Source organism: Stegostoma tigrinum, chromosome 2 (genome assembly GCF_030684315.1).
Source record: "Stegostoma tigrinum isolate sSteTig4 chromosome 2, sSteTig4.hap1, whole genome shotgun sequence".
Classification (NCBI taxonomy): domain Eukaryota; kingdom Metazoa; phylum Chordata; class Chondrichthyes; order Orectolobiformes; family Stegostomatidae; genus Stegostoma; species Stegostoma tigrinum.
In genome coordinates, this window is record NC_081355.1 from 138,099,566 (window position 1) to 138,124,818 (window position 25,253).

The 25,253-nt window shown below is 45.5% G+C and overlaps 1 protein-coding gene across 1 annotated transcript in view; it reads left to right on the forward strand.

Annotated features, from left to right (window-relative positions):
- The window catches only part of vipr2 (vasoactive intestinal peptide receptor 2), a 148,398-nt gene that overhangs the window by 99,727 nt on the left and 23,418 nt on the right, over nt 1-25,253 (forward strand). Inside the window, exon 9 of the mRNA XM_048559580.2 lies at nt 10,881-10,950. Within this exon, the coding sequence (XP_048415537.2) occupies nt 10,881-10,950 (70 nt within the window). The remainder of the gene's footprint in view (nt 1-10,880; nt 10,951-25,253) is intronic.

Here is a 25,253-nt window from a genome sequence, read left to right on the forward strand (position 1 = left end):
AGAACCGTGAAACCCCTCTTTGAGTCTCCGGGCGACTGGTGGGAGACGGTGAAGGAGAACATCAAGAGGTTCTTTGTCCTCAAGGGTGTTCGGAAGGCGAGAGAGAGGCGGGGAAAGCTGTCGCGACTCCAGAAAAGGGTGCAGAACCTGCTCCTTCTGCAGTTGATGGGGGTCGATGTCACGGAGGACCTCTGCGAGGTGAGGGGCCAGCAAGTCTCGCTCTTCGCCGCAGAGGCCTCCAGGATAATCTTCCGGTCCAGGGTCTGCTCCGTGGAGCAGGACGAGATGAGCTCGCGTTTCTTCTTTCAGAAGGTGCACAAAGAGAGCTCTGTGCTTAGCCGGCTGAAGGAGGACGACGGCTTGGTGACGTTGTCTCGGCCCGACATTTTGAGGATCAGCAGATCCTTCTATGCCGGACTGTACGACGCGAAGCCCACGGACAGCACGGCCTCCGAGTCGTTCCTGTCGTCTATCACGGAGGTCTTGGACGACGGCATGAGGGAGTGGCTGGACCGGCCGATATCCCTGGACGAGCTGACCAGAGCCCTCAAGTCCTTGCAGAGGAATAGGACTCCTGGAAGCGACGGCTTACCGGTCGAGCTGTATTCCGCTCTGTGGGGCCTGGTCGGCCAGGACCTGCTGGAGGTGTACGATAGTGCGCTTCGGGCAGGGGAAATGTGCAAGTCCATGAGGAAGGGCATCATCACCCTCATTTACAAGAGTAAGGGGGAGAGGGAAGAAATTAAGAATTGGCATCCCATTTCATTATTGAACGTGGACTACAAAATGCTGGCCAAGGTCATAGCCAACCGGGTCAGGTCTGTCCTGGAGTCAGTGATTCACCCTGACCAAACCTGTGCTGTGCCGGGCAGGAAGATCGCTGAGAGCCTCGCGCTCATCAGGGATACGATCGCCTACGTACAGGACAGGCGGGTGGACACCTGCCTCATCAGCCTGGACCAGGAGAAGGCCTTCGACAGGGTCTCTCGTACTTACATGAGGGACGTCCTCTCCAAATTGGGGTTCGGGGACGGCATCCGCAATTGGATCCGGCTGCTCTGCACCAACATCGTTAGCGCAGTCTCGATCAACGGGTGGGAATCAGACAGTTTTCCCATCAGATCTGGGCTGTCCGCTCTCTCCTGCCTTGTTCGTGTGCTGTGTGGAGCCCTTCACCGCATCCATCAGGAAGGACGTGACCCTGAAGGGCGTGACTATCCCAGGCAGCGGAGGCCTTCAGGCCAAGACCTCCCTGTACATGGACGACGTCGCTGTCTTCTGCACCGCTTGCCGGTCGGTGAGTAGGCTGTTGGATGTATGCGGCCAGTTTGAACGAGCCTCGGGTGCCAAAGTCAATAGGGGTAAGAGCGAGGCCATGTTCTTCGGGAACTGGGACGACCGCTCCTTCGTCCCCTTCACCGTCAGGACAGACTACCTGAAGGTGCTGGGTGTTTGGTTCGGTGGAGCTGGGGCATGCACTAAGACTTGGGAGTAGCGTATCACCAAACTGAAGCAGAAGCTGGGCAGGTGGACGCTCCGGTCCCTCTCCATCGCAGGTAAGAACCTGGTTGTGAGGTGCGAAGGGCTTTTGATACTGTTGTACGTGGTGCAGGCCTGGCCCATTCCCTGGACCTGTGCCGCTGCGGTCACCCGGGCCATCTTCCACTTCATTTGGGGGTCGAGGATGGACCGGGTCTGCAGGGACACCATGTACAAAGACCTGGAAAAGGGGGGAAAGGGCGTACCGAACGCCACCCTTGCCCTGACAGCTACCTTTGTGTGCGGCTGCATTAAGCTGTGCGTAGATCCTCAGTGCGCAAACACCAAGTGTCACTACTTACTGAGGTTTTACCTGTCCCTGGTGTTGCGAAGGATGGGCCTGGCCTCGTTGCCGCAGAACGCTCCGAGTAGTTGGACCGTCCCGCACCACCTGTCCTTCGTGGAGAAATTTTTGAAGGGAAACACCTTTGACCACAAGGCCATCAGGCAGTGGTCAGCACGTAGTATCCTCGAGACACTTTGGGAAAAGGAGAGGGTGGATCCCGTCGTGTGGTTCCCCACGCAGACTGCCAAAGTCGTTTGGCAGAATGCCTCATCGCCAGAACTTTCAAACAAGCATAAGGACATTGCTTGGCTGGCGGTGAGAGGGGCTCTGCCAGTGAGATCCTTTATGCATGCCCAGAATCTCTGCGCCACCGCACGCTGCCCTCGAGGTGGCTGCGGGGGGGACGAGACTGTTGATCACCTCCTTCTGGAGTGTGCCTATGCGCAGGAGGTCTGGAGGAGGATGCAGTGGTATTTGTCGAGGTTCGTCCCGAGCAGCTCCGTGACGCGGGACTCCATGCTCTACGGGCTGTTTCCCGGGACGCACACCGAGACCAACATCAACTGCGCCAGAAGGACCATCAATGCGGTGAAAGACGCTCTTTGGTCTGCCCGCAACTTGCTGGTCTGCCAGCTGAAAGAACTGACCCCGACCGAGTTTTGCAGACTGGCGCACTCCAAGGTCCAGGACTACGTGCTGAGGGATGCGCTGAAGCTTGGGGTAGCCGCCGCCAAGTCGCGGTGAGGAAAGACCACCATATGAAACCCCTCGTCCAGAGTAGAAAAAAGGGCGCTATTAAACTGCCGGGGTATTTTCTTTGTTTTGTTTTTTTTCATTTTTTTCCTTTAGTTGGTGTATGTACCCCCTGGGTAACCCGGAGCGGCTTGCGTGACTGGGTAGGTGTATAAATATGTTTTATTTTTTGTACATCTTATGAATAAAGTATATTTTTTCAAATAAAAAAAAGTGATGAAATGTCTGAAAATGAGCCTTCCAGCTCAGCGAGCAAACTCACATCCAGAACCTCAACCTGAGCTACAAATCTTCTCAAAACTCGCTAGGACATTATTATGTAAAATTAAAGCACAGAAATATACCATCTGCATTGAGAATTGGCATTGAGACAGAAAGTAGACTCTAAGATTAAATTGATCATTATCAAAACAGCAGGCTATTACTTGTAGGGTTCTGCAAGAATCAGTGCTAAATTCACAACTGTTCAGGAGCTGTTTAAATGACTTCAACATTGCGTCCAATTGTAATATTTCCAAATTTGTTGATGGCACTAAACTGGGTGGGAATGTAAGCTGTGAAAGATGTTTCATTAGGACTTGGACAGGTTAAGTGAATGACCTAGAACATGACTGATGCAATATAATGAAAGTAACAATAAAATTATTCACTTCCATGTGATGTCTAGTACCCCCTGAGATACAGTTATACCCTACACTTCAATCATTCCCTGTAGCAGCAGGTTTAGCACTATTACCACACTTCGGGGACAATTATAGGTTTGGAATTCTTTTCCATAAGGAACAACTAATAGTAGATTATCTGTTCATTTTAAAACCGAGCGTAGTAACTCAGGAAGGAATATTGTTTATTACTAATTAGAGTCACTAGTCATGGTATACATAAGCTAATACCAACCTGGGACAGACAGTTCTGCAGATTTATCCCTTGGTCTGCTTTATATATGTTGCTTTTAAATCGACCTGTTCAGAGTTGTGATTACGCCCCATTGGAAGCAGGTGGGACTTGAATCCAAGCACCCCAGCCCAGAGGTAGGGACACTGCCATTGTGCCCACAGGAGCCCACAGTGTCTGCTTTCTGGATATTTTTAACAGTCAGCCTTTTTTTATTTAAATTTGTTAAATATATCCTTATAACTTGGGTATCATTCTATATTTTCCTGATCAGACTGTTCACATATGTTATGACACAACTCCAGTACAAGTGGGACTTGAACCCAGGTCTCCTGACTCAGAGGTATGGACATTACCATTGTCCACAAGTCTCCTCTCGGGTCTGTTTTTTACTTCTCGGTCAGCTTGCTGAGGGATGCTATTATACAGCTCTGCAGCAGGTGGGACTTAAACTCAGGCCTCTACAGCCCAGAGGTAGGTTTGTAGAAGTAGAGAGACAAGTGGGAAGAGGGGGAATAAACAAATGGGAAGGGCAGTGATACACTGGAAAATGGACTAATGGAAGCTAAAACGTGGTGATAATGGGACAGCAAATGGAAATGAAGTGAGACCAGAGGAATTGAAAATGACTGAGGACAAACCAATTCTAGAAACTGCTGTCATAAAAATAAAAGCTGTGGCTGTGAGTTGAAATTGTTCGACTCAGTGCTAGTTCCAGAAGGCAGTAAAGTGTCTGAGTGGAAAGGTGAATTGGTGTCACTGAAATGTGAACCTTTTCTGGCTTGTGAATTATCACAACTTGTCTATAGACCAGAAAATCATCGGTGAAGGAGTCAATTATGTTGAACTATTATGTTTTATATATTGTACATAAAACTTTGAAACAATTCAGCATTAGATTTTAAACTGCCAAGTGCCCAAGTTAGAAAAAGAGAAATGTCAGGAATTTTACCCAGATGTCAGTGACAGGTTGTTAGAACTTGAAGGGGGAAATGTAGTGATTGTCTTGTGCCTGGACATTAATAGGTCCTTGGCATATGGCCAGCTGCCTTTGCCATACTGATATAATTCTGTGTAGGCCGTGTGCTTGTGGTTATTTACAGCTATTTGTGACCAGTTTCAACACAGCAGTATCTTAGCAGTGGAATGATATATTGTGTGCGTCCCATGTAATGGCTCCTGTCATTGTAAAACTGACTGTGTGCAACATAATGGCATAATGTTAGAAAAGAACGGTCCTGCTCCTCGGATGCTGCTTGGCCTGCTGTGTTCCTCCAGCTCCACACTGTGTTCTCCCTGACTCCAGCATCTGCAATTCTTGCTATCGCAGATGCAGTGTAATTTGCATAAATATGAGGTTATTCACTTCGGAAGCAAAAACAAGGAGGCAGATTGCTACCTGAATGGCTGCAAATCAGGAGAGGGGAGTGCAGTGGGACCTGGGTGTTCTTGTGCACCAGTCACTGAAGGTAAACATGTAGGTGCAGCAGGTAGTAAAGAAGGCAGATGGTATGTTGGCCTTCATTGCGAGAGGTTTTGAGTACAGGAGCAGGGATACGTTGTTGCAGTTGTACAGGGCCTTGGTGAGACCACACCTGGAATATTGTGTGCAATTCATTACCACAGGAAGTAGTTGATGCCAAAACATTGAATGTATTCGAGAGACAGCTAGATTTTGCACTTGGAGTGAATGGGATCAAAGGTTATGGGGAGAAATCAGGATTAGGCTATTGAGTTGGAAGATCAGCCATGATCATGAAGAATGGCAGAGCAGGCTTGAAGGACCGAATGGCCTCCTGCTGCTCCTATTTTCTATGTGTTTATGTTTACCTCAAGATTCAAATGTTTCAATGCACTTTTGACTGATCTCCCACTTTCTATCTCCAAGTCTCAGTTGCCCATTTCTGAAGTCACACCAAGTACTGTTCCCTAATCATTCCTGTGCTGAATGGCCTACATTATCAACCCAAACAAACAAAGTTTTGTTTTAAAAATATTCATCCTTTGTTTCAAATCATTCCATCGCCTTGTTCTTATTGTCTCTGTAATCTCCTTCAATCTCACAGCCTCCAAGATATCAATACTACTCTAACTCTACTCTGCTGTGTACTCCCAGTTATAAATGCTCCATTACTGGTGGCCATGTCTTCATTTTTGAGGCCCCAATCTCTGGAATTCACTCCCTATTCCTGTCCACCTCACTACCTCACCTTTAGTTCTTAAAGACACATGTTAAAACCTATCGCTTTCACCAATCTTTTAGTATCTGACCTAATAACTCCTAAGATTGTTCAATGCCATGCTTAAAGGTGTAATATCAGTGTAAGTTGCTGTTGTCTAGCCTCATAGAACAAAGGGTTTTTGGGGACCTTTGATCTTTCTTTGAGTGACCATGAAGTTTGGCCACTTGTCAGTTTGTTCCCAATTATTGGAATATGAATGTTGACTTATCCTTCCATTAATACTTCAAAGTAGTAATTGGTGCCAATGGGTGCAGATTGGCTAACCTAACCAGCCTCCTTTCTGGCACAAGTAGGCACATTCTTTGCCCATTATAGGCCTACTTGCAAACTTACATTTAAGGTCTCATCTGCACCCACAATGGGTGCCCATTTTCCAGGTGGGATGCAGGCAGCTAACAATAATGGCCCTTGATACCTCTCTGAATGTGGCACATGTTAATGACTTGTTGGCTGAAAAGAGATTATTTGATTACAATATCAGCTCAGGCAGATACTAAATGGCACTTTTTGCAATTGCCATGAAGAGAAGAAATTTGTCTTCTTCCTTAATAACTGGTCTGCAGCTTTTGACACATTTGACCACACCATTGTCCTCCAACGCCACATCTCTATCATCCAGCTGGGCAGATCTCCAATCGCCATACTCCATTCTTACGGATTTAGTCATAGCCAGAGGAACACCCATTATGGTGTCTCTTCCCACTTCCGTATCACCATTTATGGGATCCCCTCAGAGTGTATCCTTGGACCTACCCCTTCTACTCCCGTATTTCTCATCCATATTTTGCCCTTGGCAACATCATCCAAAAATGTCTCTTCCAAATGACCATTGACAATACCCAACCAAAACCACCACTACCTCACTTGACCTTTTCTCAACATCCAGTACTAGCAGAGTGGGAATTTCCTCTAATTAAACATTGGGCAGTCCTTGCTTTTGTGTAAAAAAGAGGTCTTCCTATTTTCTGGTTCTGGATTCCCCTACCAAAGCAAGGAATTGCTCTACATCAAGCCTATCAAATCCTATTATCATTGTAGCACATCCTTGAGGACACCCTTTAACTCACCCATATACCTGAACCCTTTAAGCCCTGGTATTATTCTAGTGAATGTTCATTGTACTTTCTCCCAGACTGAGATGGCTTTGCTGTGATTCATTGCCCAGAATATTGCAGATGCAGATTTGACCAAAGCACAGTGTAAATGAAGCAACATCTCCTCATGTTGTACAGGCCATTGGTGAAGCCTCTTCCGGAGTACTGTGTACATTCCTTGTTGCCATGCTGTAGGAAGGCTATTTAAGACAGATATGGATGGGTTCTTGATTATCAAGGGGATCAAAGGTTATGGGAAGGAAGTGGAAGAGTGGGGTTGAGAAACATATCAGCCATGATTGAATGGTGGAGAAGACTTGATGGGCTGAATGGCCTAATTTCTACTCCTATGTCTTATGGTCTTATTATTAACTTGGAAAGGGTTCAGAAAAGATTTACCAGGATGTTGCCAGGAATGGAGGGTTTGAGTTGTAAAAATAGACTGGATCAGCTGGAGCTTTTTCACTGGAGTGTAGGTGGTTGAGTGGTGACCTGAGAGACGTTCATAATATCATGAGGAGCATGGATAAGATGAGTAGCAAAGGTCTTTTCACCAGGGTGGGCGAGATCAAAATTGGGGAGGATATTTTTAAGGCAAGGGCAGAAAGATTTAAAAAGGACACGTGGGGAAACTTTTTCACACAGAGAGTGGCTAGTGTGTGGAATGAATTGCCAGAAAAGGTAGTGGATGCAGGTATAGTCACAACATTTAAAATACATTTGGACAGGTACATGGATAGGAAAAAGTTAGAGGAATATGGACTAAACACAGGCAAATGGGATTAGTTTGGTCTGGGAACATGGTCAATATGGACCAGTTGGACTGAAGGGTCTATTTCCATGTTGTATGACTCTCTGTTTGTGTTCTAGCCCCTGGGAATTAAGAAACACAGCCCTTTTCATATTAGTCCACTAGCTGCATCCAAATTCTTTGGCTTCTCCACAGCTCCCAGTCTCTCACCACCAAGAAGGTATTCCAATTTACCTGTATCTTAGATCCACAGACATGCCCACACAGATTGAACTCTGTCCTCTAATTCAAGTTTTGCCCATTTACTGAGAATGTCCATGTCCCTTTGTATCTGAGCCTTTGTACACAATCCCACCAGCAGACTCGGATATACAATTCCTCATTCCTTCTTATCAGTCATTAAGTTATATTTAGGGAGAAACTGAGGCCTAGTAAGCCAATAGAAAGGAAAGCATGAAACTTTGCAAAATGAAGCAGGATCCAGTGACCAAAGTGTCTACTCAAAGGAAAAGGCACCTTTCAGTTCTTCTCAACCCAAACTTTTCTATTGTTCTAAGTGCTGGGGAAACTCAGCAAGTCTGGAAGCATCTGTAGAGAGAAAAAAACAGAGGTAATGTTCTGTGTCCAATATGACCCTTCTTCGTACTTGAAATAGCTTTCCAGGACTTTCTGTTTTTATTTCAGGTCTCCAGCATCCACAGTAATTTATTTTCATAAGAGAATGGGAAATGTATTTATATTCGGAACTTCTTAATTCTGCAGAGTACCTGGCAGAAGGATAAGGCACTGTTCCTTATGCTTGTGTTCAATTCCAGTAGAGCACTGTAGTAGGAATTTCATAGATCATTGTTTTCTTCTCCCACATTTGCGTTTGTTTTTCTCCCTTTTCCATGTCTTCTGTTCCCAATTAAATGCTATTGAGTTGTAATGCCTGCTGGTAAAACCTGCGTGGCAGGACAGTTTAAATGAAGTGATGGATTTTTATTCCAGTCTGACTGACACCAATTACGTTAGGGACTCAAAGGGCACCCAGTTAACGCAGCCAGATCTTTGTTTAAATCCAAGGACAGATTCAATTGTTGGCACCCACCTGCACTCTGATATATGCAGGGAACTCTCCCTCCCAGCTCTGTCTCCCCTCACCCACTCCGGGCCAAACTATCTAGGGCCAGGAAAGAGTGACTCTTAAGAAGAAGTGTATGGAATTTGTATTTTCTTTGCCATGGTACCAAAGAAGTAGAAGGATTTCTTAGGGATAATGGGAACTGCAGATGCTGGAGAATCCAGGATAACAAAGTGTGAAGCTGGATGAACACAGCAGGCCAAGCAGCATCTCAGGAGCACAAAAGCTGATGTTTCGGGCCTAGACCCTTCATCAGAAAAGGGGGATGCGGAGAGGGTTCTGGAATAAATAGGGAGAGAGGGGGAGGTGAATTGAGGGTGGATAGAGGAGAAAATAGGTGGAGAGGAGACAAGTTAAAGGGGCGGGGATGGAGCCTGTGGAGGTGAGTGTAGGTGAGGAGATGGGGAGGGGATAGGTCAGTCTGGGGAGGACGGACAGGTCAAGGGGGTGGGATGAAGTTAGAAGGTAGGAAATGGAGGTGCGGCTTGAGGTGGGAGGAGGAGGTAAGTGAGATGAAGAACAGGTTAGGGAGGCGGGGACGAGCTGGGCCTGTTTTGGGATGCAGTGGGGGAAGGGGAGATTTTGAAGCTTGTGAAATCCACATTGATACCATTGGGCTGCAGGGTTCCCAAGCGGAATATGAGTTGCTGTTCCTGCAACTTCTGGGAGGCATCATTGTGGCACTGCAGGAGGCCCAGGATGGGCATGTCATCCAAGGAATGGGAGGGGGAGTGGAAATGGTTCGCACTGGGAGGTGCAGTTGTTTATTGCGAACCGAGCGGAGGTGTTCTGCAAAGAGGTCCCCAAGCCTCCATTTGGTTTCCCCAATGTAGAGGAAGCCACACCGGGTACAATGGATGCAGTTTTCCACATTGACAGATGTGCAGGTGAACATCTGCTTGATGTGGAAAGTCTTCTTAGTGCCTGGGATGGGGGTAAGGGAGGAGGTGTGGGGGCAAGTGTAGCACTTCCTGCAGTTGAAAGGGAAGGTGCCGGGTGTGGTGGGGTTGGAGGGGAGTGTGGAGCGGATGAGGGAGTCATGGAGAGAGTGGTCCGTCCAGAAAGCAGACAAGGGTTGGGATGGAAAAATGTCTTTGGTAGTGGGGTTGGATTGTAGATGGCTGAAGTGTCGGAGGATGATGCATTGGATCTGGAGGTTGGTGGGGTGGTATGTGAGGACGAGGAGGATTCTCTTTTGGCGGTTATTGCGGGGGTGGGGTGTGAGGGATGAGTTGCAGGAAATGCGGGAGACACGGTTGAGGGCATTCTCGACTACTGCGAGGGGGATGATGCGGTCCTTGAAGACCGAGGACATCTGGGATGTGTGGGAGTGGAATGCCTGATCCTGGGAGCAGATACGGCAGAGTCGAAGGAATTGGGAGTAGGGGATGGAATTTTTGCTGGGGGGTGGGTGGGAGGAGGTGTATTTTAGGTAGCTGTGAGAGTCGGTGGGCTTGAAATGGACATCAGTTTCTAGCTTGTTACCTGAGATGGAGACTGAGAGGATTTCTTATACCTGTTCAAGACACGAGCACAATGTAATGTCCTTACAACTCATCCCTTGTTTTGGAATCAGCTAAGGCTCAACATATTTACCCGACGCAAAGCCAGCTCACTCAGTTCTCCTTCTCTTTGCTTCTCATGTTCTCAATCCCATCGGTATTGGCAGTCTCTCTGGTCTTTTATTTTTAAATAAATGAATATCCTCAGTAATGTTTGGCACAACATTGTGGGCTGAAGGACCCGTTCCCATGCTGTATTCTTCCATACTGTAATATCTGGTAATTGACAAATTTTCTAGTGCCTTGGGATAACACGGGTGAGTTAAGAGTCTGGGAAGTTTTCAGGAGGTTAACTCTGGTTGATGGGAAAAATATTTCTGCTTCACCCCCCCAGCACATTAATCTGGCAGACAAGGTCGCCCAGCAGTTACAGGTCCTTCCCATTTCACCATCCTTTCATATTAACATCTGAAGATCTATAGACAAGGACAAGGGAATAGCTGCAGTAAATGACCAGAGAAAACAGTTAGCTCAATGTGCACAAGATCCCAGAATAATGCACATTCAAAATATTACATCTGATTTTGGATGTGTGGAGGAGTGAATATTGTCTATCAACGTAAACTAAATATTAGGACCTCAGTGCTAATTTTGCAAGCTGTAGCTGATTTTTTCATTTTCTTCTTTGAATATAGGTGCTGGGACACTAATACCTACAACATTCCGTGGTGGACCATCAAAGGACCAATCTTGGCATCTATTATAGTGAGTGACAAATCTAAGTTTGTACATCTTCAGACAGGAATATCTTTTGCAGATTCCTGCCTCAAACATGTATGCTTTTGATTGCCCTATGTACTTCAAATCAGTATGAGTATTGACGTTTATACTACCGTGTTATCATTGCCATCATTTTTTTAATGTGCATTCACAGGATGAGGACATCTCTTTTGAGCATTTGTTGCTCATCCCTAATTGCCCAGAGGGCAGTTAAGAGTCAACCACATTGCTGTGGGTCTGGAGTCACAGTTGGCCAGACCAAGTAAGGATGGCAGTTTCCTTCCCTAAAGGAATGATCCTCCCTAATAATGGACAATGGGTTCATGGGCATATCCTGACTCTTAATTCCAAATTTTCTTTTGTATTTAATTCAAATTTCACCATCTCCTATAGTGGGATTTGAACCCAGGTCCCCAGAACATTGTCTGGATCTCTGGATTAACAGTCCAGCGATATCTATCTAGGAAATGGTGGCATGATGTGATAGGAACAGATTGACCCTGGTCACATGTTGCTACTGACCAGAACAGAGGAGCACTGCATTTGGATTTTGAAATGATCATCACTGACCTTTGGCCAGTTTATTGCATTAAATCTAAAATTTTATAGTAATACTTTACCTCTGGAGAGAATTTTCTGCAAAATTTCTCCCTCATTTCCAAAGATGACCAAGCAAGACTCAATGCTGAACCTGGCAGCCTCCATTACTCAGCTTTCCACAGATGGAGACAAAAAAAAACAATTAAAACAATTATGCTTGGAAATGAATGTACAGGTTATACTGGAGCTCCATTTTGAGGTTTTCAAGTCCAATTGGACCAGAATATACCAACCACAGGTTTTACTGACTTTTCCTTAAATGGTCTCAACAGTTCTTTAGTCATCCAGTTCCATGGGATAGTTGATAAAGGACACTTGTATTAATCCTGAATGCCCTACAAGTGCACGCATCCACCTTAGTTTCGAGGCTTAACCATAATGTTAATTGCTTTTTGCAGTCAATCTGTTTAAAGTATCTAGAATTATGTGGGACAACAAATCTTGTTAATGTTACTGAGCTTGGTGTGTTTTATTTCAGTGTTGTTGAATCCGCACAATTTAAATAACCTGCAAATTGACAGAAATGATGTTGAATGTATGAAGAACGTCTTACAGTTCTGTGGCTCTCAATATTTTCTGCACCTGTTTCATAGCCACTAATGACCTGTTTTGTAAAATCAGTGAAGTTGTTTGTTGAGTATTTCCAGATGGAAAGAGTGAAAATCATGTGCTCAATTTAGAAAATAAAAGGATTGAAATCAGCTGTGGTCTCACCCATGAGTCAGAAAGTTATAGGTCCAATTCCAAGAGATTTATATTTCTAATCTTAGTTGACAGAAAGCAGAGGGCGAGCTGCAGTATTAGAAGCACAAATTTTCAGATAAAATGTGAAATCTGGGCCTCTTCTGCCTCCCCATAAGAGTGTAAAATATTCTTGGCCAACGTTTTCTTTGTTGTGCAAGAAATGTTTGACACACTGCGCAGTCCCTTTAAAATTGCTGCATGACTGCTCACACATGCACCTTGGAGAACATTGCTCGTTGCATTGAATGCTGCATTCTGACTTGCTGCATTCACATGCACCTGCACAGCTTATAAGAAGCAATGCAACTGGTGCAATTTGGAAAAAGATGGGAATTCAGCTGATCTCTTGACTAATGTTTATCCATCAGTAAATGTCTAGGATAGATTAGAACATCATTGAGGATCTAAATGGATGTGGTGATAAGATGCACATCTGTCTTTAATCCTGTTTGTGATTCCATCCTAACTCCTGATTCCCAGAAGTTGAAATTATCAGATGGTACTAAAATAGAGACGTCTTTCGATTTAATACACAAACATGGATTAAGCACAATATTTGTGGAGCCGCATATGTGGTTTTCCACAGAAGGAGTGGAATGATCTGGCAGACACACAACAGCTGTTTCCCAATAGTTCAGACAATGAGGTCAAAAATCACACGACACCAGATTATAGTCCAACAAGTTTATTTGAAAACACAAGCTTTGGAGTCTTGCTCCTTCTTCAGGTGATAGAGAGATGGCATCAGACACAGATTTTATAAATAGCAGATTAAAGGGTCGTAGAGCTGATGCAATTGTATTGAACAAATCCAAGATGTCTGTTAAATCTTTAATCAGTCAGGAAGGAAATGCAGGTTTCAACTGATTAATATGTAAATCCCTGAATTTCTTTCAAGTCACTGCCCCGAGATAGCTAAAGGTTTTATCAGTGTACCAGAGGTGTCATCTTGGATCAGACAATGAGACCTTGTTTAGAATATGTCCATGTTTTAACTTGGAGGCAGACTGGTTTTATTTCCAAAGTAGAAATTTATAAAATGTCACATTGACGGTCTATAAATTGAGTGCTTGACCTTGACCACCCCAGTCCAACCCCAGCATCTCCACTTCAGGGACAGAGTGAGAGATTGACACTGGGAAGAGACCTAGAGGGGGAAGGATAAATATCCTGCACCCTACTGTGGGAAAGGGAGTCCACCGCAGTCTCTTCACCTCTGCTGCAGGAATTGGCACTGATCTGCCTGGCCTCATGTCCTCTTCCAGACCAATGTGGGGAGCTCCCAAAGATACAGGCAAAGCTGGAAACAGAGAAAATAGGTGCAGGAGGAGGCCATTCAGCCCTTCAAGCCTGCACCACTATTCAATATGACTATGGCTGATAATGCTATCTCAGTATCCCACTCCTGCTTTCTCTGCATACCCATTGATCCCTTTAGCCAGAAGGGCCACATCCATCTCCTCCTTGAATATATCCAACAAACTGGTCCCAACAGCTTCCTGTGGTAGAGAATTCCTCAAGTTCACAACTCACTAAATGAAAAATTTCATCATCTCAGCCCTGAATGGCTTACCCCTTATTCTAAGACTGTGACTGCTAGTTCTGGACTTACCCAGCAACAGGAACATTCTTCCCACATCTAGCCTGTCCAGTCCCATCAGGATTTTATATGTTTCTATGAGATCTCCCCTCATTCTTCTAAATTCCAGCTCATACAAGCCTGGTTGATCCAATCTTTCTTCATATGTCAGTCTTGCTACCCCGGGAATCGGTCTGGTGACCCTTCTCTGAATCCCTTAATAGCAAGTAAAAACCAAAAGAACTGCGGATGCTATAAATCAGGGTCAAAAACAAAGTTGCTGGAAAAGATCAGCAGGTCTGGCAGCATCTGTGAAGGAGAAAACAGAGTTAACATTTCGGGACCGGTGACTCTTCCTCAGAACCATTCTGAGGAGACATTAATTCAGTTTTCTCCTTCACAGATGCTGCCAGACCTGCTGAGCTATTCCAGCAACTTAGTTTTTGTCCCTTAATAGCAAGAATGTACATACCAGATTGTAGCACTGTATCTCTTTCAAGATTAAGTTTTATCTCATTCTGGTGACTTGTAAACAGCCTAAGCCATGAATATTTAACTCATTAAAGAAGCCAGAAGCACAGCCTTAGACCAATTTCTGAGGCCACAACCTGTTCATGTTCCATTTAAGTTGTACTATGATATGTTTGTTTGCTTTCTAATTCAATTCAAGTGGAATGGTTTACACTACTTGTGCCAAAGTAAAGTGTTCCGAGATTGGTTGGGAATGACTGCAAGAAAGATTGTTGGCCAATGGTTATGGGTGGAAGAAACCTCTAAAGAAGGCATACCTTTCCACTACACTTCGCCAAATGAAAGCAACTCTCTAATCAGTCTCTGGGTAGTTTAGTTTCAATGAGAGAAAAGTGGTTCCGAAAATATTTGCTACTGTGACCACATTTTGATGTCTGACAACTGCCAAGACCCGATGTGGGAACACAATGACGATCGGCAGAGGGGTGAGGGGGCGGGGGGGCGTGGTGGTGAGGTGGAGTGGGTGTTGTGGCTTGGGGAGTCAGCAGAGCCCTGAGAGTGAAGGGGACTGTATCTTTTACAAAACATTAAAGCTGTGAGAGCACTGGATTCCCACACAGCACTCAGGACTCAAGGTTCAGACACCTTCACTTACAAAAAAAACTCAGCAGTTGTGGAAGCAAGGTCATTGTGGTCATTTAAGAGACTGCTGGACATGCATATGGTCACAGAAATTTGAGGGTGCATACATGAGGATCAATGGTCGGCACAACATCGTGGGCTGAAGAGCCTGTTCTGTGCTGTACTGTTCTATGTTCTATGTTCTAACTCAAACTTAAAGGCTTCTGCAACTTTTAGAACTCACATGGAGCTCCACAGCAGCCTGCTCCTGTTTCTCTTTCTTATCGTCTTATGGCCTTTGCTGCCTTGGAGTTTGCGACCCCAATATTTTGGCTCCTGACCCCACTGGAGGTCACATCCCGATACAATCACTGCATCTGAAAGTATCGCTGTAACCAGCAAGGCCCAGTGAGGGTTTAGTGCAGTATGCAGGGGAGGGACAGTAGCTTGACTGATAACCCTCTGTTACATTTGAAGCAGGGTGAGCAAAGACAACAAGGTAGGACTTGGTCAGCAGCAGAAATACACGGGGAAACTACATCAGCCTTTATTACACTATTAAAGGAAATGAATGAGGGTTGCTAACACATTTTCCTTCTTTTAGGTTTACAGCGTATGTAGCATTTACTTATCCCTTCATGTCATAAATCTTAGAAAATGCATGCATTTATAGAAAGATTATAAATTCTGAATTGTACAAAGCTTGCTTTTCAAGCATTTTGGAAATGACTTTTTAATCCATTCATTCATTCAACTTCTAAATGGTAACGGACATGGTTTTGGAAGATTCTATCTCAGGAGCCATGATGAAACTCCATTCTACACTGTATCTTATCGGTCGTACATATTGTTGCTATTGAAAGTGAACGATAGAGGGAGTGAATGTTTGTGGATGTAGTGCCAATTAAGTGGAGTGCTCTGTCCTGGATGGTGTCAAGCTTCTTGAGTATTTTGTAGTGACATTCACTCATGCAAATGTATAGTATTCCATCACACATGTAACAGATGGTGGACAGGATTTGGGGAGTCAGAACTTGAGCTTCTTCCTACAGTATTATTGGCCTCTGACCTGCTCTTGTGGCCACTGAGCTTATATGGTGAGTCCAGTTCAGTTTCTGGTGAATGGGAACCTGTAGGATATTGATAGTAGGACATTGAGGGATGGTTACACCATTGAATGTGAATGACAATGGTCAGTTTTTCTCTTGTTTCGAGATGGTCATTGCCTGGCAATTATGTGGTGCAAATATTACTGTCACTTTTCAACCCAAGCCTGAGTATCATCCAGGTCTTGCTGCACTTGAACATAGACTCGTTCAATTAACTGAGGAGTCACAATGGATGCTTAACATTAGCGAACATCCCTACTTCTGACTTTAGATGGAGGGAAGGTCATTGATGAAGCAGCCGAAGATGGTTGAGCAAAGGAGACTACCCTGAGGAACTCCTGCAGAGATGGCCTGGAGCTGAGATAACTGACTTCCTGAAGCCATAACCATCTTCCTTTGTGCTAGGTATGACTCCAACCAGGAAAGAGTTTGCCCCCTGATTCCCATTGACTCCAGTTTTGCTAGGGCACATACTCTGTCGAATGCAGCCTTGATGTCAAGAGCTATCAGTCTCACTTCACTTGTGGAATTCATCACTTCTGTCCGTGCTTCAACTAAAACTGTAATGAGGTCAGGAGCTGACTGGCCCTGGCAGAACCCAAACTGGATAATAAAATGTGAGGTTCGATGAACACAGCAGGCCCAGCAGCATCTCAGGAGCACAAAAGTTGACATTTCGGGCCTAGACCCTTCTTCAGAGAGGGAGATGGGGAGAGGGTTCTGAAATAAATAGGGAGAGAGGGGGAGGCGGACCGAAGATGGAGAGAAAAGAAGAGAGGTGGAGATGAGAGTATGGGAGGGGATAGGTCAGTCCAGGGAAGACGGACAGGTCAAGGAGGTGGGATGAAGTTAGTAGGTAGGAAATGGAGGTGGGGCTTGAGGTGGGAGGAGGGGATAGGTGAGAGGAAGAACAGGTTAGGGAGGCGGGGACAAGCTGGGCTGGTTTTGGGATGCAGTGGGGGGAGGGGACGCGCTGGGCTGGTTTTGGAATGCAGTGGGGGAAGGGGAGATTTTGAAGCTTGTGAAGTCCACATTGATACCATTGGGCTGCAGGGTTCCCAAGCGGAATATGAGTTGCTGTTCCTGCAACCTTCCAGTGGCATCCTTGTGGTACTGCAGGAGGTCCATGATGGACATGTCATCTAAGGAATGGGAGGGGGAGTTAAAATGTTTCGCGACTGGGAGGTGCAGTTGTTTATTGCGAACCGAGCGGTGGTGTTCTGCAAAGCGGTCCCCAAGCAACTCATATTCCGCTTGGGAACGCTGCAGCCCAATGGTATCAATGTGGACTTCACGAGCTTCAAAATCCCCCCTTCCCCCACTGCATCCCAAAACCAGCCCAGCTTGTCCCTGCCTCCCTAACCTGTTCTTCCTCTTGCCTATCCCCTCCTCCCACCTCACGCCGCACCTCCATTTCCTACCTACTAACCTCATCCTGCCTCCTTGACCTGTCCGTCCTCCCTGGACTGACCTATCCCCTCCCTACCTCCCCACCTATACTCTCCTCTCCACCTATCTTCTCCTCCTCCTCTCTCCTTACTTATTTCAGAACCCTCTCCCCATCTCCCTCTCTGATGAAGGGTCTAGGCCCGAAACGTCAGCCTTTGTCCTCCTGAGATGCTGCTTGTACTGCTGTGTTCATCCAGCTTCACACTTTGTTATCTTGGATTCTCCAGCATCTGCAGTTCCCATTATCTCAGAACCCAAACTGGATGTCACTGAGCAGGTTATTGCTGAACGTGTGCTGCTTGAAAGCACAAATACCTTCTACCACTTTACTGATGATCAAGTGTAGACTGAGGGTCATTACTTGGCTGGGTTGCATTTGTCCTGCTTTTTGTGTACAGGATAAACTTGAGCAATTTTCCACATTTATGGATACATGCCAGGGTTGTAACTGTACTGGAACAGCTTGGCCCAGGGAGCAGCAAGTTCTGGAGCACAAGTTTTCAGTACTGTTGCCATCAAGTTGCCAGGGTCCATAGCCTTTGCAGCAATTAGTACCTCCAGCCAGTTTTTGATATCACATGAAGTGAATGGAATTGGCTGAAGACTGATATCTGTAACACAGGGGCTCACTGGAGGAAGCTGAGATGGATCATCCACACAGCACTTCTGACTGAAGATCGCTGTGAAAGCTATCTTTTGCATCATTGAGGATGTTTGATATTTATAGAACCTTTTCATTCAGTAAGTTGTTTAATTGTCCATCACAATTCACAACCAGATATACAAGCACTGCAGAGATTAGATCTGATCTCTTTGTTGTGAAATCCTTAACTCTGTCTACTACTTGCTGCTTATGCTGTTTGGCATGTCCTGTTTGGTGCTTTATCAGGTTAATCCCTCATTTTTAGGTACACCTGGTGCTGCTCCTGGCATGCCCTCCTACACGCTCCATTGAACCAAGGTTGATCTCCTAGTTTGATGGTAATGGTTGGGTGGGGGATATGCCAGGCCATGAGGTTACAGACTGTGCTGGAGAATAACTCTGCTCCTGTTGATGGCCCACAGCCCCTCAAGATGCCCAGCCTTGAGTTGCCAGATCTGTTTGAAGTCTGTTCTATTTAGCAGGGTGATAGTGCCACACAACACGATGGAGGGTGTCCTCTACATGAAGGTTGGACCTTGTCTCCACAAGGACTGTACAGTGGTTACTGTCACTGATACTGTCATGCAGCAGATGGATTGGTGAGGATGAGGGTGGAATCAGAAGATGTGTTTCCTCCTGCAGTGTTATTAGTCCCTCATCTCTCTTGTAGCCATTGTACTTATATGGCAAGTTGTTTCCCTGATCACCAACCACAGACCCAGTCTAGCAGTTATGTCCTTTAGACGTGACCAATTCTGCCGAGCCACTCTTGCTGGGAGACTTTGAAGTCACCACCCAGAGCACATTCTGCATCCTTAAATTAACATTATCTAATACACCTATCAACTTCTTCTTTGTAAAGGGGGTGTGTGAGTTAAATGCAATATCACAGTCCAAAGATGTGCAGGCTAGGTGGATCGGCCATACTAAATTGCCCGTAGTGTTCAGGGGTGTGTGGGTTATAGGGGGATGGGCCTGGGTGGGATGCTTCAAGGGGCGGTGTGGACTTGCTGGGCCGAAGGGCCTGTTTCCACACTGCAGGGAATCTAATCTATTCTAAGGTAATCTTTCACCTTAAAAAAAATGATACCAATCCCCAAGAAGTGACTGAAGGATCATGCAACAAGATTTCAAGTTTTTTTTAGACTATTACTATAACAAAAGAACCAAAAGCAACATATACTAAACATTATTTAATAGGCAACTGGTAATCTAACCTACATACAAGGTATCCACCATTTACCACAAATAAAAAATGCTATGCCACTATCACTGCCCACACCACCAGAGAACCCAACAGGTTCTTCATCATAAAAGGTATCAAGAGTTAAGGGAAAAGACAGGAAAATAGAGTTGAGGATTATCAGACCAGTCACGATCTCATTGAACAACAGACCAATGATGATGGACCAAATGGCATACTCCTGCTGCTGTGTCTTATGGTCTTATAATGAAATGGGTTAGTTTCACAATCTTCAGTCCTTCAAAGCTGGCTCAATGTCATCTGCAGAGCGATGATCACTCTGTAGTTCATTGTTTGCTTGGTTGGACCCGGGGTTTGTCTTATTGTCCTTGATTTTTCGAATTATTTATTTCAGTCTTTTTATATGTAGTTTTTCTGACGTTTCAACAGAAAATTCAGGAATGCAACTTTACAGAGAAAGGGAAAGAGCAAGATCAATGCAACAATTTCTGAAGGTCTCCTTGCCTCTCCCTCTTTCTCTCTCTCTCTCTCTCTCTCTCTCTATTTCACTCTACTCACAGAGTCTGCATTAAATTGCAATCTGACTGATCAGAGGCTTGTTTCTATGCTGAACTCTTCAGAATCTATAGTAAAGATTACCAAATAGTGAGTCCCCCAAAAATTAACATTGTTTTGTCTGCACCAATTAGCTTTACATTTTATTTCCCAAAATTGCAAACAAATCAGCATTGAGGCTACATTCAACCAAATGTGGCATCAAGGAGCCCGAGCAAAACTGGAATCAATAGGAATTGGGGCAAACTCTCATCTTGATACATAGAACTCTGCAGGAGTTCCGCAGGGGCATGTCCTAAACCCAACCATCTTCAGCTGCTGCATTAATGACCTTCCCTCCACCGTAAGATCAGAAGTGGGGATGTTCGCCAATGATTGCACAATATTCAGCACCATTTATGACTCTCAAACACTGAAGCAGTCCATGTTCACATGCAACACATTTGTACGATATGCTGACTTGGCTCATTTTCAGGCCATTGCCCAAAAATAAAACAATGTGCTCTCGTATAGCAAGAGAATGGTTAAGGAGATTGGGAGTTACAAGAGCATCTAGTTGGATTTTACAAAGCGCACTTGTGGCCAAAGTTGGGAGGGATTTTCTTCAGAGAAGCACACAGAAGGAAGAAGGGTTTGTTGAGAGAGGGGGCCTTGAGAGGAGACCAATACAAAGAAACGATCCAAAATGTCCTTATCTGAGAATAAGTCACTGTAATTTAGTTGGACAGCTGTTTTAAAAGTGCATGCACAGGCATGGTAGGCCGAATGGTCTCTTTCTGTGCTATATGATTTATGATTCTACGATGTGAGTTTGCTGAAAATGGAAATCTTACCTTTGGCCTCCAATATCTCCTGAAATAAGATTTCTTGAAACCAGCATTTTTTAAGTTCATACCATAGGTATGTAGTTACCGACTACTTAGAAACACAGAATCAAGGAATGGAGACCATTCAACCTGTAGGTTCAGTGTTAACTCTGTTAAGGCCACTTTGTACTAGTTCCCCTGCCTTTTCCCCATTGCCCTGTGAATTCTGAGTTCAGGACAATAAGATGAGACAGGATGATGCTGATGGAAGAGGTTCGGAAAACGAAAAACAATTTCACTTCTCCAGTGAAAAATATCATCACATTCAATACTTCAAAGAAATTCTAAGCAATGAGTTCGAAAGTGGCAAACTGTGCATTTGCAAAATCAATTCCTGACATAGAACGAAGAACAAAGAAAATTACAGCACAGGAACATGCCCTTTGGCCCTCCAAGACTGCACAGATATGCTGCGCATCACACTAAAACCCCCGACCCTCCCAGGGACCATATCCCTCTAATCCCATCCAATCATACATTTGTCAAGACGCCCTTTAAAAGTCACTGTAGTATTTGCTTCCACTACCTCCCCCGAGAGTGAGTTCCTGGCACCCACCACACTCTGTGTAAAAGTCTTGCTTGTACGGCACCTTTAAACCTTGCCCCATGCACCTTAAACCCATGGCCCCTGGTAACTGACTCTTCCACCCTGTGGAAAAGCTTCTGACTGTCCACTCTGTCCGTGCCCTTCGTAATCTTGTAGACCGTCATCAGGTCGCCCCTCAACCTCCGTTGTTCCAGTGAAAACAACACAGGTTTCTCCAATCTCTCCTCAAAACCAGTGCCCTCCATACCAGGCAACTTCCTGGTAAACCTTTCTGTATCTTCTGCAAAGCCACCACGTCTTTCTGTGTAGTATGGCGACTTGAATTGAACACAGTATTCCAAATGCAACCTAACTAACATTATATAAATCTCCAACACTACCTTCCAATATTTAAACTCAATGCCTTGGCCGATAAAGGCAAGCATTCCATACGTCTTGTTGACTACCTTTTCCACGCGCGTTGGCACTTTCAGTGACCTGTGTACCTGTACACCCAGATCCCTCTGCCTATCAGTACTTTTAAGGGCTCTGCCATTTACTGGATATTTTCCATCTAGATTAGACCTTCCGAAATGCATCACCTCACAGTTTTCCAGATCAAACTCCATCTGCCATCTCTCTGCCCAAGTCACCAACTGATCTATATCCTGCAGTGTCCTCTGATGGTCGTCATTGCTAACCGCAATTCCGCCAACCTTTGTGTCGTCAACAAACTTACTATTCAGACCAGTTACATTTTCCTCCAATTTATTTATATGTATTACAAACAGCAAAAGTCCCAACACAGATCCCTGAGGAACATTTCCGCCATCTACAATCCGACCCCACCACCCAAGACATTTTTCCATCCCCACCCTTGTCTGCCTTTCGGAGAGACCGCTCTCTCCATGACTCCCTTGTTCGCTCCACACTGCCCTCCAACTCCACCAAACCCGGCACCTTCCCCTGCAACCGCAGGAAGTGCTACACTTGCCCCCACACCTCCTCCCTCACCCCTATCCCAGGCCCCAAGGTGACTTTCCATATTAAGCAGATGTTCACCTGCACATCTGCCATTGTGGTATACTGTATCCATTGTACCCGGTGTGGCTTCCTCTACATTGGGGAAACCAAGCGGAGGCTCAGGGACCGCTTTGCAGAACACCTCTGCTCGGTTCGCAATAAACAACTGCACCTCCCAGTCGCAAACCATTTCCACTCCCCCTCCCATTCTTTAGATGACATGTCCATCATGGGCCTCCTGCAGTGCCACAATGATGCCACCCGAAGGTTGCAGGAACAGCAACTCATATTCCACTTGGGAACCCTGCAGCCCAATGGTATCAATGTGGACTTCACCAGCTTCAAAATCTCCCCTTCCCCCACCGCATCCCAAAACCAGCCCAGTTCATCCCCTCCCTCCACTGCATCACACAACCAGCCCAGCTCATCCCCTCCCCCCACTGCATCCTAAAACCAGCCCAGCCTGTCTCTGCCTCCCTAACCTGTTCTTCCTCTCACCCATCCCCTCCTACCACCCCAAGCCACACCTCCATCTCCTACCTACTAAACTCATCCCACCTCCTTGACCTGTCCACCTTCCCTGGATTGACTATCTCCTCCTACCTCCCCACCTATACTCTCCTCTCCACTTATCTTCTCTCCACCTATCTTCTTTTCTCTCCATCTTCGGTCCGCCGCCCCCTCTCTCCCTATTTATTCCAGAACCCTCACCCCATCCCCCTCTCTGATGAAGGGTCTAGGCCCAAAACATCAGCTTTTGTGCTCCTGAGATGTTGCTTGGCCTGCTGTGTTCATCCAGCTTCACACTTTATTATCCCTGAGGAACACCACTAGTCACAGCCCTCCACTCAGAAATGCACCCTTCCACTGATACCCTCTGACTTCTATGACAGCCAGTTTTTTATCCATCTGACAAGCTTACCCCTGACCCCACATGACTTTATCTTCTTTATTAGTCTGCCATGGGGGACCTTGTCAAACGCCTTACTGAAGTCCATGTAGACAACATCCACTGCACTAACCTCATCGATCATCCAGGTCACTTCCTCAAAAAACTCAACCAAGTTCGTGAGACTCGACCTCCTCTCCATAAAATCATGTTGCCTCTCGCTAATACACCCACTAATTTCCAAGTAGGAGTAATTCCTGTCTTGAAGAATCCTCTCCAGTAATGTCTCTACCACTGATGTAAGGCTCCTTTTCGAATAGACTCACAGTATCTCTCATTATCCAAGCTTCCCTAAACTTGCCACATTATCCTTCATCCTTACAGAAACATACTGGTCCTGAGTTCCTATCAGCTTACATTTGAAAGCCTTCCACATACTTCCAAAATCTGCCTACATATCTGTTCTTCTGTCTCCCGCTGGCTATTGGTAGGCCTATGGTAAACCCCAAACATTGTGATTGCACCCTTTATGTTCCTGAGTTGTACTCATATTGCTTCTCTGTGTGAGCCGTCCAAGGTCCCTCCTGCAGTACAGCTGTGATATTCTCCTTCACAAGTAGTGCAAGGCCCCACCCCTTTTACATCTCCCTCTATCCCACCTGAAACATTTGTATCCTGAAACATTGCCAATCCTGTCCCTCCCTTAACCAAGTCTCTGCAATAGCAACAACATCATAGTTCTAAGTACTAATCCAAGCTCTAAGTTCATCTGCCTTACCTGTTACCCTTGTTGCATTGAAACAGATGCACTTCAGTCCACCAGACCTGCTTTGATGAGCAACCATACCCTGCCTGCTCTTCCTCTGAGTCTTACTGGCTCTATTCTCTTGTTCCCTTTCAGTCAATTCTCCTTTGCTTTGGTTCCCACACCCCTTCCAAGCTAGTTTAAATCCTCCCAAGTGACATCAGCAAACCTCCCAGCCAAAATATCTGTGCCCCTCCAGTTTAGTGGGGCACAAATCTGTGTTAATAATGTCAGAAATAAATTAAAACAATATTTTGTTTCATTTAACAAGCAAATTATTTTTAGAATTAGACTGGGAGATTGAAATAAGCATAACGTGAACTCTCAAGCCCTGGGAGGCCCACCCTAAACACAGAGGTGATTCACCAGGATGTTGCCTGGGATGAAAAGTCTCAGTTATAAGGAGAGACTGGATTTGCTGTCCCTGGAGCAGAGGAAGCACAGGGGGAATCTGATTGAGGTGTACAAAATTGAGAGAGGTACTGGCTAAGTGTTGAGAATCTATCCCCTGTGGTAGATGTGGCTAGGCTCCACAGGTATAGGTTCAAGATGAGAAGTTAATGGTTTAGAGGAGATCTGAGAGAAAAAACTTTTCACCCAGAGGGTGGTAGAAATGTGGAACATGTTGCCTGAATGGGTGTGGGAGGCAGGTCCTCTCCCAACATTTAAGAAGCTTCTGGATGAGCACTTAAAATGCCAGAGCATATACATCATGGACCAAGTGCAGATAAATGTGATTAGCATAGTTTGGCATTTGTCATTCAGAGACACAGTGCGCTGACGGACCTGTTTCTAGCTACATGACTCTGTGACTGTATGATCCAGGAAACCGGGACTCCTCAGGAACAAGCCAGGGCATGGGCTTAGAATCTCCCGTTTTCCTTCTGAAAGGATTCTGCCTGCAGATTGGATGGATTTATTTCTCATGCAGCCAAAAGTGCTTGAGCTGCAATCTAGAAGAGGGACAGACTTTTCTTTATGAAGGTTCTTACCACGTGTCTTGGAAACATCCCAAGAACGCTTCACAAACTGCAAATTACTGATATAGACAGTCACCAAGCAACTTCTAGTTTCTCCCTTCTGTTTTTTGGCAGTGCCGTTCATGCCCGACACTTTGAGAGCTGTCTGATCTCCTTAGTTAGAGCTAAGGATTGTTTAATTTTCTCACATATCACCAGGACAGAGAGAAACAATGCCTCAGAAG